This window comes from Pinus tabuliformis, chromosome 9, assembly GCF_031772625.1.
Source record: "Pinus tabuliformis cultivar Carrire ecotype Pingquan chromosome 9, CPIR1, whole genome shotgun sequence".
Lineage (NCBI taxonomy): Eukaryota > Viridiplantae > Streptophyta > Pinopsida > Pinales > Pinaceae > Pinus > Pinus tabuliformis.
In genome coordinates this window covers 793,531,429-793,545,856 of record NC_142307.1, presented here as the reverse complement: position 1 = coordinate 793,545,856, position 14,428 = coordinate 793,531,429, and the positions used below count along the sequence as shown (strand labels likewise).

The window sequence follows — 14,428 nt, the reverse complement described above, 5'->3', positions numbered from 1 at the left end:
TATCATTTTGGAAAGTTATGCATTCCACAAACTGAAAGAGTAAAGATAATTCGAGACAATGTTGCACGAAGCGGAAGCGTTTTTTGGAAGCGGAAGCGCGGAAGCGTCATTTTCCAAAAATCTAGGAAGCGAAGCGTCCGCGGAAGCGTCTGCTATATATATATATATATATTTTTATATTTTTTTGCATTTATACTCAAAACAAACATCCCAAATACCAAATTAATTATAGAAGACATGAAAACATGCATATTTTTGCATAAATCAAGATAGATATGGCATCCATGATTCCATTGTAGTTACTAGTATGTACAACAATCATCTATATTCTAGCTATTACAAACATACATCAAATTTTTAAGCATATTATAAAACATAAAACATTTAAGCATATTATAAAACATAAAACATAGAGCATATTATGATTTATGTAGCAAGTGAGCAACTGTCAACATTTGTCATGTCCAAAATTCAAATAATAATGTTTACAAAATATGTCACTTGGTCACCGCCAAGCCAAAAAGGTTCAAAATTCAAATTCACAAGTCTACAAGTCCAATGAGTAATCTATGACAAAAAGTAGTAGATTGTGAATATATCTACTAATCTCTCCTCCTTCCACCACGAATAGAACGTGGTGGCGGGCCTCCACGTGGTGGCAATGAAGAAGATGGTGCCTGTGGAAGTCGTGGCACTGAAACTGATGAAGAAGAACCCCCTGCTGTTGGTGTTGAACCATGGAACCTAGGAACCAAGGGACCAGATGGGGGTGGGGGTGGTGGCATATCAACACGGTCATCATCATCCTAGAATCGCTCAAAAAATTCATGCAAAAAAAAAAACACTAGTTAACAAAAAAATTAAAAACATGAATTAGAGAAATGCTTTATAAGGGAAAATTGGAAAATTCATACCACAATGGACATACCTGGATAAGAGCATCCTCTAATTGCTCTAGTCGCAACACTCCATCCTCCAAATTGGGCTCCTCTGGATTCTTGTCCCAAATCAACAAGTCTTTATTAGACTTTGCATCTTCACAGTAATGGGACAACAATCGCAAGTTGTAATGAACATAAACCAAGCTCTCTGCCGGGTCTAAACTCAACCTGTTCCTTTTAACACTGTGGATGAAAGAATAAGAGCTCCAACACCTCTCTGCAGAAGAAGTGTTTACCACCTGTGATAGCACCCGCAATGCCAAACTCTGTAGAAGTGGAGTACCCCCTCCATGCATGTTCCACCACTCAAGAGCAGAAAAAGTCTCTCGATCTTTAATTGCATGCATGCTCCCAAATGGACCAGTGTTGAGCGTATAGTTGCTCACCTGTCTCCATACCAATGCAGCCTCCTCCTCATCAGGGATTAATTTACTCAATGCAGCCATATATTTTTGGTGAACCTCTTGATCTTGGTGTGGTTTTCTCCTGCTTCCCCCCCAGGTGCTGGTGTTGAAAGCCATGAAGGATGATAGTATTTAGGTGTCAAAACATATGCTAATGCATGCAATGGAATATTTAGCATTTCCCATCGGTTTTGCACCTCTACACGAATATAATTGCACAAGGTGGTATCTCTAGGCTCAACAATGTCTTTAATCTGCCCCAACATGCTATCCATTTGCTCATACACCTCCCCAATTACTGGTCGATCTGAATCTGCAAACTTGATCATGTAATAAATTGGTTTGGTGAATTGCAAAACATATTTAACCTGTGACCAAAAGTAACTGTCAAGAACAGTGTCCTTGACTGCATTAGCACCATCTGTGTCAGTGTTAATTTCATCCCATGTTTTAGCACACACCAGATTAGTTAAAGCTTGTCTCACCTTCACTAGCCGCCTAAAGGTGAAGTAATAACTAGCAAATCTTGTCTTTGCAATTTTAAGCAATTGCAACTTGGAGTAAGTGCCATAGAAGTAGTTTACCCTTGTATGCCCTGTGATGAATTTAATGAGTTGCTTCCCTTTCCTGTAAACCTCAGCAATCCACCCACATTCTTTGTGTTTCACAATATCATGCATCAAAAGGTTCAATGTGTGAACCAGGCACCCAGACCAAAAGATGTGTGGATGAGTACGCTCAATAATTTTTCCTGCTGCCTTACAATTTGCTGCATTATCTGTGATCACTTGAACCACATTATTCGGACCAACATCTTTGATTGATTTCAATAGGAGATCTGCAATGTTTTGTGCAGATGCAGTGATGGAGGAGGAGTCATGACATGCAATAAATACTGCACCACTAGAAGAAACACCAAGAACATTTATCAAATGTTGGTTTCTAATATTTGTCCACCCATCTGATACAATGGATACCCCAGAATCTACCCACTCATTTGTAAAACGTGTCAAAGCTCTTTGAACCTTAGCTTTTTCTCTTTCTAATAACACTGTTCTAGCTTTCTCATAGTTGGGGGCCTTGTATCCTTTTGGGGCTTCATTGATGGCCTTTACCATTTCATGCCAATAGGGAGAGCGAAGCACATTGAATGGTACACCGCAAGCACAAAGAAAACGGACTATCTTTCCATCCACATCATCCCTCCCAGCAACATTAAGGAAATCCCCTATTGTTCTTCTACCTCCAGAGCTTGCAGAAGTACCATGAGGAGATGAGCAACTACCAAATTTAGAGGTTGCACTTGATTCAGAATGAGTTTTTTGTTTCTTGTTTTTTTGTTGTGCAGCCATCTCTATTTGGATGTATTTTCTTCTTTCTTCAGTTGAAATGTTTGGGCAAATTTGTACCCCCACAGAACCCTTTTTTTCATCACTGTCCAGCACCCCACAAAGATGCCTCCTCAGACGAGTATATGAACCACAATATGGTTTTCCTCCATGACAACCATGAGGGCACACAAATTTGTAAGATCCACCACCCTTTCCCCCATCAAGTTTGGTCACATAGTTCCACAAGGGTGTTGATGTAGCTTTCCCATCTTGTGTTTCAGTGTCCCCTTCAAGTTCATCCCCTTCCTCTTCAAACCCTTCCTCCTCATCATACATTGGGTCACTACTATTAGGACCATCACCAATGTCCTCTTCTGTTTCTTCCCTTCTATTCCTCACCCTTGCCATCATTAAAACCAAGAGTGGAATGATACATAGAAGCCAAAAGAACACCATCTTGGAATATGGATATAGGTGGTGGACAACGGCAACCTGTAAATAAAGGAGCAAGTAGAAACAATGGGAAAGAGTAGGAGAGGGAGGAGAAAAATACAAAAAAAAATTCAAAAAAACAAGGGAGTTTGGGGTTTGAACTTACCTCTTTAGCTCTTGTAGATGAAGTCCTCCAAGCTCTTGCTCCAAGCTCCTCCTCCTTCTCCTAGCTCCTCCTTCTTCACTCCTCCAAGCTCTCCTCTCTTCTCCTCTCCTTTCCTCTCTTCTCTTCTCCTCTCCTCTCTTCTCTTCTCCAACTCTCATAAACTCAAAGTGAGAAAATGAGGAATGAATGGGGGCTTTATTCTTTTCATTCCTCACCTTAACCTCACCCTAACCCACCCCCTTAAGGTTGAGTGAACATAACTTTAAAAAAAAATTAAAAAAAAAATTGTTTTTCTCCCTTGGGCGCGCCCCTTTCCGCCGAAGCGTACGGAAGCGTGCGTGAAGCGCACGCTTCCTGCTCCGAAGCGCCACGCTTCGGCGGCCCGAAGCGCCGTACGAAGCGCGCTTCGGAGCCGGCGCTTCGGAAATTCCAGGAAGCGCAAAAAAATTTGCGAATCGCGCTTCCGTACGGGGCGCGCTTTGGAGCTTCGGAGTGGGGGGGGGGGGGGGGGGGGCGCTTCGTGCAACACTGATTCGAGAAGCGCACACTTCTCTAATATCAGGGCAATTTGGTGTAAGTAAAACAGTTGCACAGCTGAAAAGATTTTGTTATTGGCCAAAAATGAATGAGACAGTTTCTAGATATGTAAGAGGATGTACCATGTGTGCTAAAAGCAAGCCCAACAATAGAAAACTAGGCTTGTACACTCCACTACCAGTTCCTTCTCATCCTTGGGAAAGTGTTTCCATGGACTTCGTTGGGGGACTGCCTAAATCTAGGAAGGGTCATGACTATTTATATGTTGTTGTGGATAGGTTCAGCAAAATGTGTATTTTAATACCTTGTAACAAATAGATTACAGCTGAACAAACTGCAAAGTTGTTCTTTCAACATGTATGGGTTCATTTTGGATTACCCACTTCCATTATATCTGATCGAGATACCCGATTTGTTGGGAAATTTTGGTCGAGTTTGTGGGAATTGATGGACACCAGACTGAAGAAGAGCATAGCTTTTCATCCGCAAATAGATGGCCAAATAGAAGTGGTCAACAGGACAGTGATCCAGTTGCTCAGAGGCTATTGCAGCAAGCATCCCAAGCTTTGGGATGAACATTTATGTTATGTGCAGCATGCTTACAACCGAGCTAAACATTCTTCTACACAGAGATCTCCTTTTGAGACCTGTTTTGGTTTCACACCAAGGTCTCCCTTGGATTTTGTCTTTGGTAAAGACATAGCGGTTGATGGACACAGTGATGTGGACAAGGCAACCAAGTTCATCGAACAAATCCAAGAGATTCACCAGGCAGTACAGGAACAGCTGGAAAAGAGCCAAGCCAAGTACAAGGCAAGGCATGATAAGCATCGGATGGAGCATAGTTTCCAAGTTGGTGATCAAGTCTGGTTGTATATCAGCAAAGACAAAATGCAAGGTGAAGGTAAGAAGCTGAAGCCAATGAGGTATGGACCATTCAAGATACTTGAGAAAATTGGTGAGAATGTTTTTCGCCTTGATTTACCATCTTACATGCACATCTACTAAGTTGTTAATGCAGACAGCTTGAGACTATTTGAACCTTCATTGATTGAAGATCCCGAAGAGCAGAGTCAATTACCTTCTATTGATGATTTGTTGCCTGAATATCTTAACAAATTGCAAGAAGATACAGTTCTGGACCGGAAGGTGAGAACTACGCGCAGAGGGGATGTTGGGTACCTCAGGATTGGACTCAAAGGTTCGAAACCAAATAGTGCAAAATGGATAGAAATTAGGCAAGCAAATCAGTACCCTCACTTGATGGATGCTTAAAAACCAACTTTTGGTGGTCCAAAAGCTTTTTCAGTGGGAAGGCCGTGATCCGAATTGGATCCTAAAAACACTCTCTAAGTTTTCATAACTCTGTAAAATTCATGCCAAAGTTTCAAAGACTTGCAAAGGTCGAGCTTATCAGGAATACCCTCGGAACAGTTGTAATTGTGAGCAGCGCAGAGCAACGAGGACCCTCAGTCAAGCGCACAGACTGTTGGCCCATGGTAACGCGCGCTGCCACAAAACAGCGAAACGGGAGGTCTTTTGGAGAAATGGGGGAGGTTTCTGATATGTGATTAGCGACAAGCCGGGCAAACCCCTCAGAGAAGGAAAAGCCCTGAGCGACCGGAACCGGAAAGTCAAAAACCGTACGGAATTCGCCGATTCTGTCAAAGGCAAGTCCCACACGAAAACCGGTAGGATATCGGAAGGGCTTCGAGCAGTAAGCGGTTTCAACCGAGTACCGCCTGATGCCACACACTGGGTGCCACGCATCCGGCGGAAGAGAGAGAAAGCTAGTCACATCAGACGAGTAAACGTCATGCAACTTACCTGCCCGATATGGACGAAGACCGTAGGATCTGGAGGCTCCAGATCGACGGCGGACATGCAATCCGACGGATGACCGAATTCAACGAGGTAAACAGGCCGAGTGTATAAAGTTTGAAGTCCGACATGAACGATGAGTTGGCAGGGGAATCATGTTCGCGGGCAATCTGGGAGTTAAACGGAAATAACGACCGTTCAAACATTTCCAAGAGAATTGACACTCAGTTCGTTATGAAACAGGTGGCCACCTCCCTGTGAAGCGTTACACAGTGATGATGACGCAAAACAGGGGAATTCAAACAGACAGAGGCAGAAGAACCAGAACGTCGGGAAGCGGAAACGAACCGTCAGAAAGCAGATTGGCTTTAAAGCCACAAACTGACAGAAGCAGCTAGAGAGCAGTGAGAAAAGTGAGTAAGAAAGCTGAGAGCAGAGAACAGAGAAAGTAGGTCGAACTAACCTGCAGAGCAAAGGTAATATCGAGACAGAGCCAGAGAGAGTCAGAGATTCTATGTACTCTAGAGAAGGCTTGAGAGGTTCAAGCGAACTCCTCAGCATAGGCCTATCATGTATGAGTCTCAGTTTGGGCTCATACTGTTGTGACCAGCAGTGGTTGAGTTTCAGTAAGGAGAGTTTGTGTACTCCAATCCTACTGATTTATATATGTTAAGTGAGACTCAATTGAGCTCACTGTTGTAAAAACTCTGCTTTGGAAACATAATAGAGAGGCCCCCACTGAAGGTTGGACCAGGAGACGTAGCCCAGAAGCATTGGGTGAACTCCTTATTAAACTTGTTGTATTACATGTTTTCCTGTTGTGTTTTCCCTAACTACTTCAATGTCTATGTATTTCGCAATCTTATCGATCTGTTGCATAAAGTAACATAGGCATATCCATGCACATGAGTCTGTAATACCTTTAATTCTTTGTCCTGGATAAATTCCAGATCAGTAATGGGAGTGAACCCCCATACTTGTCTAGCTTTGGAAATGACTCTTGAATAGGAGATATAACTTTGAAAGAACTAGAATCAAAGAAGTATTTTGAATTTAAATGGATGATCAAGTAGTTATAGAGTAAGAAAACTCATTTTTGCTCTTCGTTAGATGGAAAACTTGGAGCGAAAAAATGGTCAAGTCTTGGATTGCTGTGACTCAGGAGTGAGTTGATCTAATTGAGATTTCTCCCACTTCTAGATGGATTCCTACACACAATACAAAAGATCTTTCCTACACACTTGAACACGTATTAGTTTGCACAAGATTAGAGCAATATAATGAATAAGATAAACCAAGCATTCCTCCTAAAATGAATTGGCAAGCTTATCCCTAGAATACTACTCTAAATCAATGATATGTGCAAGATAGCTTGCACACATCAATCCAAGCAAGATGGCAAGTATAAACTAATATTAATTCAATATGCGAAAAAAATTAAACACAATAGCAGTAGCATGAAAGGACATCACTTAACGCCAAGAGAACACCAGCCAGATAGCCCCAAAGTCTTGGTTGTATTAAGAAAGTATGCAAGTACAAAATGGGAAACTTTCCTCAAGTCCAATAGCTCATTACATGATACAATATGAGAGCATATAGCCTCATTATATAGAGAGTTGGGAGCAAATCCCAAGGAAGAATGCATGTGAGAACTGAACTTGGAGCAAATCCCAAACAAAGATAAGTCAAGTTCGATGTGGAGAAGATAGAGACATCAAAGCAAAATCGAATTCCATATATGGCATAATAAACTCATCCATGAGTGAATCCAAGTAATGTGATAACTCCAGTCAACAAATGCAATCTTGAACTAAGTGATGTCACATATGTAGATGATCCCTAGATAGCTCTATGTGATTCCTCCATGTGCAACTCATAGTCTAGCCAAGTGAAACTCGTAATCCTCAAGAGTGGAGTGTTAAGAGTAGAAGAACCTGAGATAACTGTGAGATGAGGCCCCACCTAATCTTCAGTCCAAATATACCATGGAATATTCCTTCAGTGCATGAGCTCCTCTAATAAATTCAATTTTCCACATGTGCAACTGTTGCTTTATCTCTGGGAAATTCGATTTTATGAAATAATGGTGTATTTATGATGCAGTGTGCTCAGTCATCTTCCACATGTCTATTGACTCAACTCTTTGACTTAGGATAATTTTCAAGTCATTTCCACGTCACTCTATCATTGGAATAAATTATTTCTCTCTATTTTATTTAATTCTAGCCTAATTAAATGCCACAATTTCCACTAAACTTAGGAAATGTGGGTTTTGAGGGTCCAAAACACATTATTAACCCCTCAAAGTGTGTCATAGTAGAAAGTTGAGGGTGAGAGGTGTAATTTTGATTACCCATACCCCATACAATTTCACTAGTATCACTTATTACAATTCCCCGCAAGGTGTGGAATCTGGGTACAAGAAAGATGATGAAAAGATAGAAATAGAGTTAAGTTGACAAATGATATCTAATGGTACAAGTGTCCTCTGGAGCATCCCTGGGCATGGAGTCTTTCATATAATCATCAGGTGTCATCCCAGTGATCAATAGGATGCATTGTCAATGTTGTATCAGGGATATTCCGAGCAACGAAAGACGTACTTGGAGATCTATGCAGATGTAGAAGGGGGAACACATTGATCCATTTCTTGTGAAGCTTCAGGAAACCCAAGATGAACTGGCAGTTGTGGGGTTGACACCTCAAGGTTTCGAGATGGTTAGACTGGCCCTCAACTCAGTCTCAGAGGAGTGGCAAGTTTTTGTCTAGACTCTAGAGTATCCTGGGCAGGGTGACTTTGCCAGATTAAGAGAGAATGTGGGCAGCTCTTAAGCAAGAGGAGCTGAGGAGAGACTTGGTCAAGTGCAAACTTGACGGTAGCAGCAGCAATGGGTCGAAGCCCAAGGAGGAGGAGAATGCAGCCCTCGCAACAAAGGGGCAGCAGGAGCAACGGAGGTGGAAGAAGGGCGTCTCAAAGATCAAGTGCTTCAGGTGTGGTGAATATGGTCACTACGCTACACAATGTCCTCTTAGGAAGAGAGACAAGGATGAGAAGCACGATCCGAAGGCTGCACCCGCGAAGATCGAGGAGTTTACCATGACAGCCGAGATACCTCTAGGAGGGAGGTGGGTTGATTTAGAGCTATAGTTAGAAAGGACTGCAGATGGGCAGCATCCTTGAGGAGTCCACCTCTCGAATCAATACCTTGCTACGGGAGCCCAGATCAGTAGTAGCAGGATGGACCTGTGTCAGTTGGTGTAGAGGAGTGTCAGAGTGACAGTTGCAGTGGCTAGGAGTTCCAAAGACTGAGCAACGCAGAGCAGAGTTGGCAGCGGTGCAGTTGGCACAGAGCAGAGTTAGCAGTAGCATAGAGACTTCAGAGGGTTGGTGCAGAGACTAGCAACAGTGAGACTCCAGCAACGGGATGCATCATATAGAACACTAGTTCAGTAATTTGGGATGCTTTTCTGTTGCTTATGCAGTAGCAGCAGCAATTGGGAAAGTTTGTAGTGCAGATGCAGTGCTGGCAGTGGCAGGGCCAGCAGCAGCACGGATGCAGAATTTCAGAGGGAGTTGTTGTACGGACGCAGTGTTGACAATGGCAGGGTTAGCAGTAGTACAGATGCAGCATTTGCGCAGTAGTTGGTGGACAAGATGTCAAACATCAGCAGCATAGAGGGATATGGTTCAGAATCAGGGTGATGCTTCAACAGGTTGCATTACTAGAGCACATTCCTCGCTAAGAGGGAGCGTTGATTTCTGGTAGCATCGGATGTGTTCTAAGTCTCAAAATTTGCAGGGAGGCTTAGACACATGCATTCTCCAATACCCAGAAATCGTTTTGGGAAATTCCACCTGGAAACAGTTTTATTAAAATAATTAATTATTTTTAATGGGTGCCTAAGTCTAAACTTAAGAAATTAAAATAATTAATGGGTATTAATCTAAATTGTGGGTGAAACTTCTAGAAGAAGGCAAAGATCAAATCAATATGATCCTAGCCATTGATTAGAATCTAATCTGGGTCGTTGATTGATCAACGAGAGGATTATAAGAGGAGGCTCGATGGGCACTTGGGGAACACACAGAGCGAAGATCAGAAGTTCAATTTTCTGAAGCTGAGGAGCTACCAGAGGGATTTTCGATAGTGATCTTTTGCAGAGAGGGGCAGGGATAGTATCCGAAGGGAAATCCTTCCCGGTCGGAGAATACTCAGCAGAGAAGGCAGAGAGAGATCCAGCAATGGTAGCGCGAAGCCAGAGGGGCTGACACAGAGCCATGCAGGGCCATCCAGAGGCGGCGCAGAAGCCCAGAGGGAATTTGTAAATTTGCTGGAGAATCGATTCCTAGAGCCAGAAGCCAGGGTGTGAGACTGGGAGGGAAGAAATCAATTTCTCAGAGGCAAATCAATTAGTCGGGAGGAGTGGCGTTGTCCCCAAAGGGTTTGACGTTGGGTTGACATAGTGACTGCGCAGAGGCATCCGGGGACAGTTCATTTAGGGGCTGGATCAGCCAGGATTTCCAGTGATAGGGTGAAGTAACCTCACTTATCTCTCTATCAACGATATTCTCTGTAACTGGATTGTCAGGAAGGCATCCAGAGATTGTATTTAGAAATTACCACTGCTCAATAATAAAACCCTCAGCTGCTACACCATTTTTCCCACACTGGGTTTTTCTGGGGACATTGGGTCCAAAAATAACTATGTATATGTGTTGTATTTCTTTCTAGCTTGGTTTCTTGTTTCCGCTTATAATTTAAATAGTGAAGACTGCAATTGTATTTACTTCGATATTTACAGTAGAACACAGTAAATAACTTGCATGGATTAACAAGTAGAAGTAACATCAGTTTGTTGAAGTAGGGATTCCAAGTTTAGGAATTTTCACACAAACCTGTATACTACATGGAATCCATTCTATCTACCAAATCATTGTTTTTTGTTAACTTCTCTGTTTTATGATTTTCACTCTTGGATCCATGTTCTCCTCCTCCTTAATCCTTTCGAGACCCATGGGATGACTGTTCTCTATCCCCTCCCCAACAAAAAGAGGAAAGGAGAGTTTATATTCTGAACCTAAAACTTCCTTTCCTTAAAAAACCTCAAAGCTGAGATTCTGTTTTGGGTTGGATGTACATGTGCATCATTTTTTAGTCTGTTTTGTCTTGGCTTGGCTTGCACTTTATCTCTGAATTGTTCCTGTTGATGTTCTGCCTATTTGGATCTCCTCTTTTTTGCGCAATCTTAATTGAACCCATCCTCTATTTTGTTATTGAAGGGAGAAGCCGTAAATGGACATTATTTAACCCAAACAGCCATAATTGTTCTCCACAATGGCCATACTTGTTTTTTAACCCAAATGGCCATAAGTGTCTCCTACAGCCTATAACTGCCACTGTACTCCAAGGGTATATTGTTCTGCTAGCAAGATAAGAAAGGCCCATTAAAATGCAAATGAACCATGCATTTTCAAAGGGTAAGAGATCCAACCCCTTTGGGCCAACTGGCTGCTGCTCTAAGGATCTTAGTCGAAGCATTTTAAGTTTATGTAGATTAACATTTTAGAAGGCAGCCCATAGTAGTGAGTTTTACTACTTTTCAATACTCTAGCCCCTGACTACTTGTGGCCATCAATCTTTAATTACTTATTTTAGTTCCTTGACAGTATAAGGCTATTGGATACAAAGATACTATTGGATCTGGATCTGGGTCTCTCGCCTATGTGTTACTATTTCAAGAGAATAGTTCAATGGACTGAATATTCTTAGATTCTTACAACAGGATAATTTTAGAAATTCAAATTGCAACTAATTTCACTTATATAGAGCAACATACTACAGACCGGGGTATTGTTACAAACTAGCAACTCAAAGCTAGAATTTGGAAACGAGTATTAAGGCTGTCAACTTCTACTGATCCAATCATCTAGCATTGAGATTGTAAAGTTACCTTACTAAACTTTTAATAAGGCTAAGAGAGAGGCATTACTTTGAACAAATGCATTACGAAAACAAAATCTGCATGACAAATGACAAAACAACCATTGGATACTTCATGGCTGCAACGAGAAAAAAGAAAACCAGCTTTAGGTCATTCTTTTAAAAAACGAGAATAAAAGACATGGAAAAGCACAGTGTTAATGGTGGAAATAGCATATCCTTCCAAAAGAAAAACTATTATTGAGGAAAGAATATTTTCATGTTAACAAGTGGGCAAACATTCTGCCCCACAAGAATTATTGAGGAAAGAATATTTTCATGTTAACAAGTGGACAAACATTCTGCCCCACAAGAGAAAAAAGAAAGCCAACTTTCCTCTCTAGTTCCCTTACTCAAGGGCCCAATTATGAACTTCAATAACTATTTGATTGTTCTCATTATTGATGAATTTATAAATATGATAATGGTGAGTAAGAATTGCAACATATTTAAAATAGATATTATCCGTATTAAATATGCGTACTTAAAGTTAAGTGTTTTCACAACACATTCAAAATAGATATTGCCTGTATTACATGTGCATGCTTAAAATTCTGTGTTCTCACCTCGTAAGGTTCCTGACCTGTAACAAAAAATGTATCAAAGCCGAATACTTGATCTCTGAGAACATCCAGCGTTGCCTTTGGAATCTTTACAGGCTCACTAGGTGGCTTCACATGGTAACAAAAAATGGTATACAGCATCGCATAAAACTCATTAGCAGAAATTTAAAATAGAAGAAGAGGAACTAGCTCAAAGTTGCACATTGTCATTATCAATCTCTTTGCCTACACTGTACTATATAGCAGTCGTGTTGACTATCTTTTTTTCTAAAATACTAACCAATATATTCATTTAACTTGCCACTTTCCATAGTCTGCTTCCACCTTATGAAGAAATGAAGACATGTTCCAAAGTATCTACATGCATAATAGTACCTTAACTCCTGGAAGGGGAGATCCACTTGTTATTTTGGAAGCATCAAAATCATCCTGTTGAGGTGAATCTTGTCAATAAATCCAAATACCACATACATCTATCAACGTCAAAAGGAATAAGCTCACTTTATTTAGCTGCTTGAAATATTGTGATAACAATTTACAGTCTAAATGCCGAAGAAAATCATATCCATCTTAATCTTCAAATGGTGAAAACTAATTACAAGGTATTCACCTGCTCCTTTTCAAGATGAGCGGTTGAACTATCATCAGAGTCTCCTGAAGGCAATGACTCTTGACCACTGTTATCCAGATCCCTTCCTTCCTGATAACGTTAACATAGAAAATACAGTGACCATGTTAGAATTCCCAAAAATGTTATCAGGGGATATTACCATTCTTAGTTATGGTTATAATATAAAAATATCAATAGACACATAACATGAGCAAATCCCACAAAACATGTCTAGAATGAATGTGCATCATGCAAATATATTGGCTGCTAAAAACATGATAATTTATTAGTTATAAAAAATTGTGACATAGATATTGCACAGAATTAAACTTCCTATGCTGAATTTGTATAAGTTTATCTCACCAGCGCTTTGTAATCCTTTCACCTTAAAACTCTCCAAGAATCCAGCAGATTCAAAACCAAAGGGTTTCGAGCCAAATAAAGTTGTTCTCCTAGTTTGATTTCTTATACCACATACCGTTTAAATTCAACCATAGCAATCTTAATTCTTGGACTACTTATTTTTGGGTCTCATAAAGTTCACCTTAAGAGCTTGTTGCCAGAAAACCTGGTCAAAAGAAGGCAATTTTTTATTACATCTGATGAATTTACACACTCGCATCATGCTTACAATGCCTTCATGTGGTTATTTGGTTATAGGTGATGTGGACCAGAGGTGGAGCAAGATGAGAAAAGTCAAACAGTTCACCTAGATGAGCTGAAGCACACCAAGCTTGCTCTTGTGAATCAAAGATTGAATTCTCAATTAACATTAAATAAAACTCTAATACCAATTGATGTGTGCTCAGAATCGAAACATGGAGAAAGAAATGAACACACAAAAGCAAATACAAGAAGGAATATGCACAAAAGAGACAAGTTTTTGATGCTCATGTTACAACCTAAGTAACCTGACATGGGTATTTGGAATTCGTCGGATACGAGGATTTGGGTGTCAGATTCGGACACGTTGACCCCCTGGAACAGGACACATTCGGATACGTTATATATATATATATATATATATATATTAAAAATTAGATATTTCTTACACAAATTCTCATTAATGATACAAATTCATTGATTTCAAACATAGATCTTCATCTAGATGTAAGTTTTACTGTTTACAAAGTAAGTTAGTAACATTATAGCATGCATAGTACATACAAAATTCAAATACATGTCACATAAATGATAAATCAATGAATCATAAATTCTAAATTCATAAATGATAAATCATAATACATATTCAATTCATCAATGATCCAATAGGAGAAAGACAAGATAGTAAGATAAAGACACTGACAGCTGTAGTTTTCTCATTAAGTCATCAAAATCAAAATGTGTTACATAGGTAGTGCAATGCCAATGGCAAATAGAAATAGAAAATACAAAACAACTACAGGTATACAAGCCTCAAGGCAGTAGGTAGCCCATGACTCATGAGTCATCAATCCTCATAGTCATCATCAGAATCAACATCATTGTCCTCATCATCATGGTCACCACTGCTCTCCTCTGCATCCTCCTCCTCCCTTGTATCCATAGTCGTCTCTGCATCTGCTGGTGTGGAGGATGACCCCTCTACAATATCACCATCATCAAATCTAACAAGCTCTAACACTGGATCATTGAGATC

General features: G+C 40.6%; 2 protein-coding genes across 2 annotated transcripts in view; both read right to left on the bottom strand.

Annotated features, from left to right (window-relative positions):
* The window catches only part of LOC149151125 (putative zinc metalloprotease EGY2, chloroplastic), a 425,794-nt gene that overhangs the window by 259,608 nt on the left and 151,758 nt on the right, over positions 1–14,428 (bottom strand). The window contains exons 3-5 of the mRNA XM_089440529.1: positions 12,790–12,879; positions 12,555–12,608; positions 12,183–12,287 (exon numbers count right to left, since the gene is read on the bottom strand). Of these exons, the coding sequence (XP_089296655.1) occupies positions 12,183–12,287; positions 12,555–12,608; positions 12,790–12,879 (249 nt within the window). The remainder of the gene's footprint in view (positions 1–12,182; positions 12,288–12,554; positions 12,609–12,789; positions 12,880–14,428) is intronic.
* LOC149151126 (uncharacterized) lies at positions 567–1,349 on the bottom strand. The gene is made up of 2 exons (XM_089445686.1): positions 929–1,349; positions 567–806 (listed from the first exon to the last, which is right to left on the bottom strand). Exons 1-2 carry the CDS (start codon positions 1,286–1,288, stop codon positions 603–605), a joined length of 564 nt encoding a protein of 187 aa, XP_089301812.1. The 5' UTR covers positions 1,289–1,349; the 3' UTR covers positions 567–602.

Bases quoted from the DNA above. Each gene is read 5' to 3' on its own strand.
- LOC149151126 (XM_089445686.1), bottom strand. From the start codon at position 1,288: ATGCATGCAATTAAAGATCGAGAGACTTTTTCTGCTCTTGAGTGGTGG. The intron at 807-928 runs GTATGTCCATTG...GAGCGATTCTAG, and splicing joins TAGAGGATGCTCTTATCCAG to GATGATGATGACCGTGTTGA.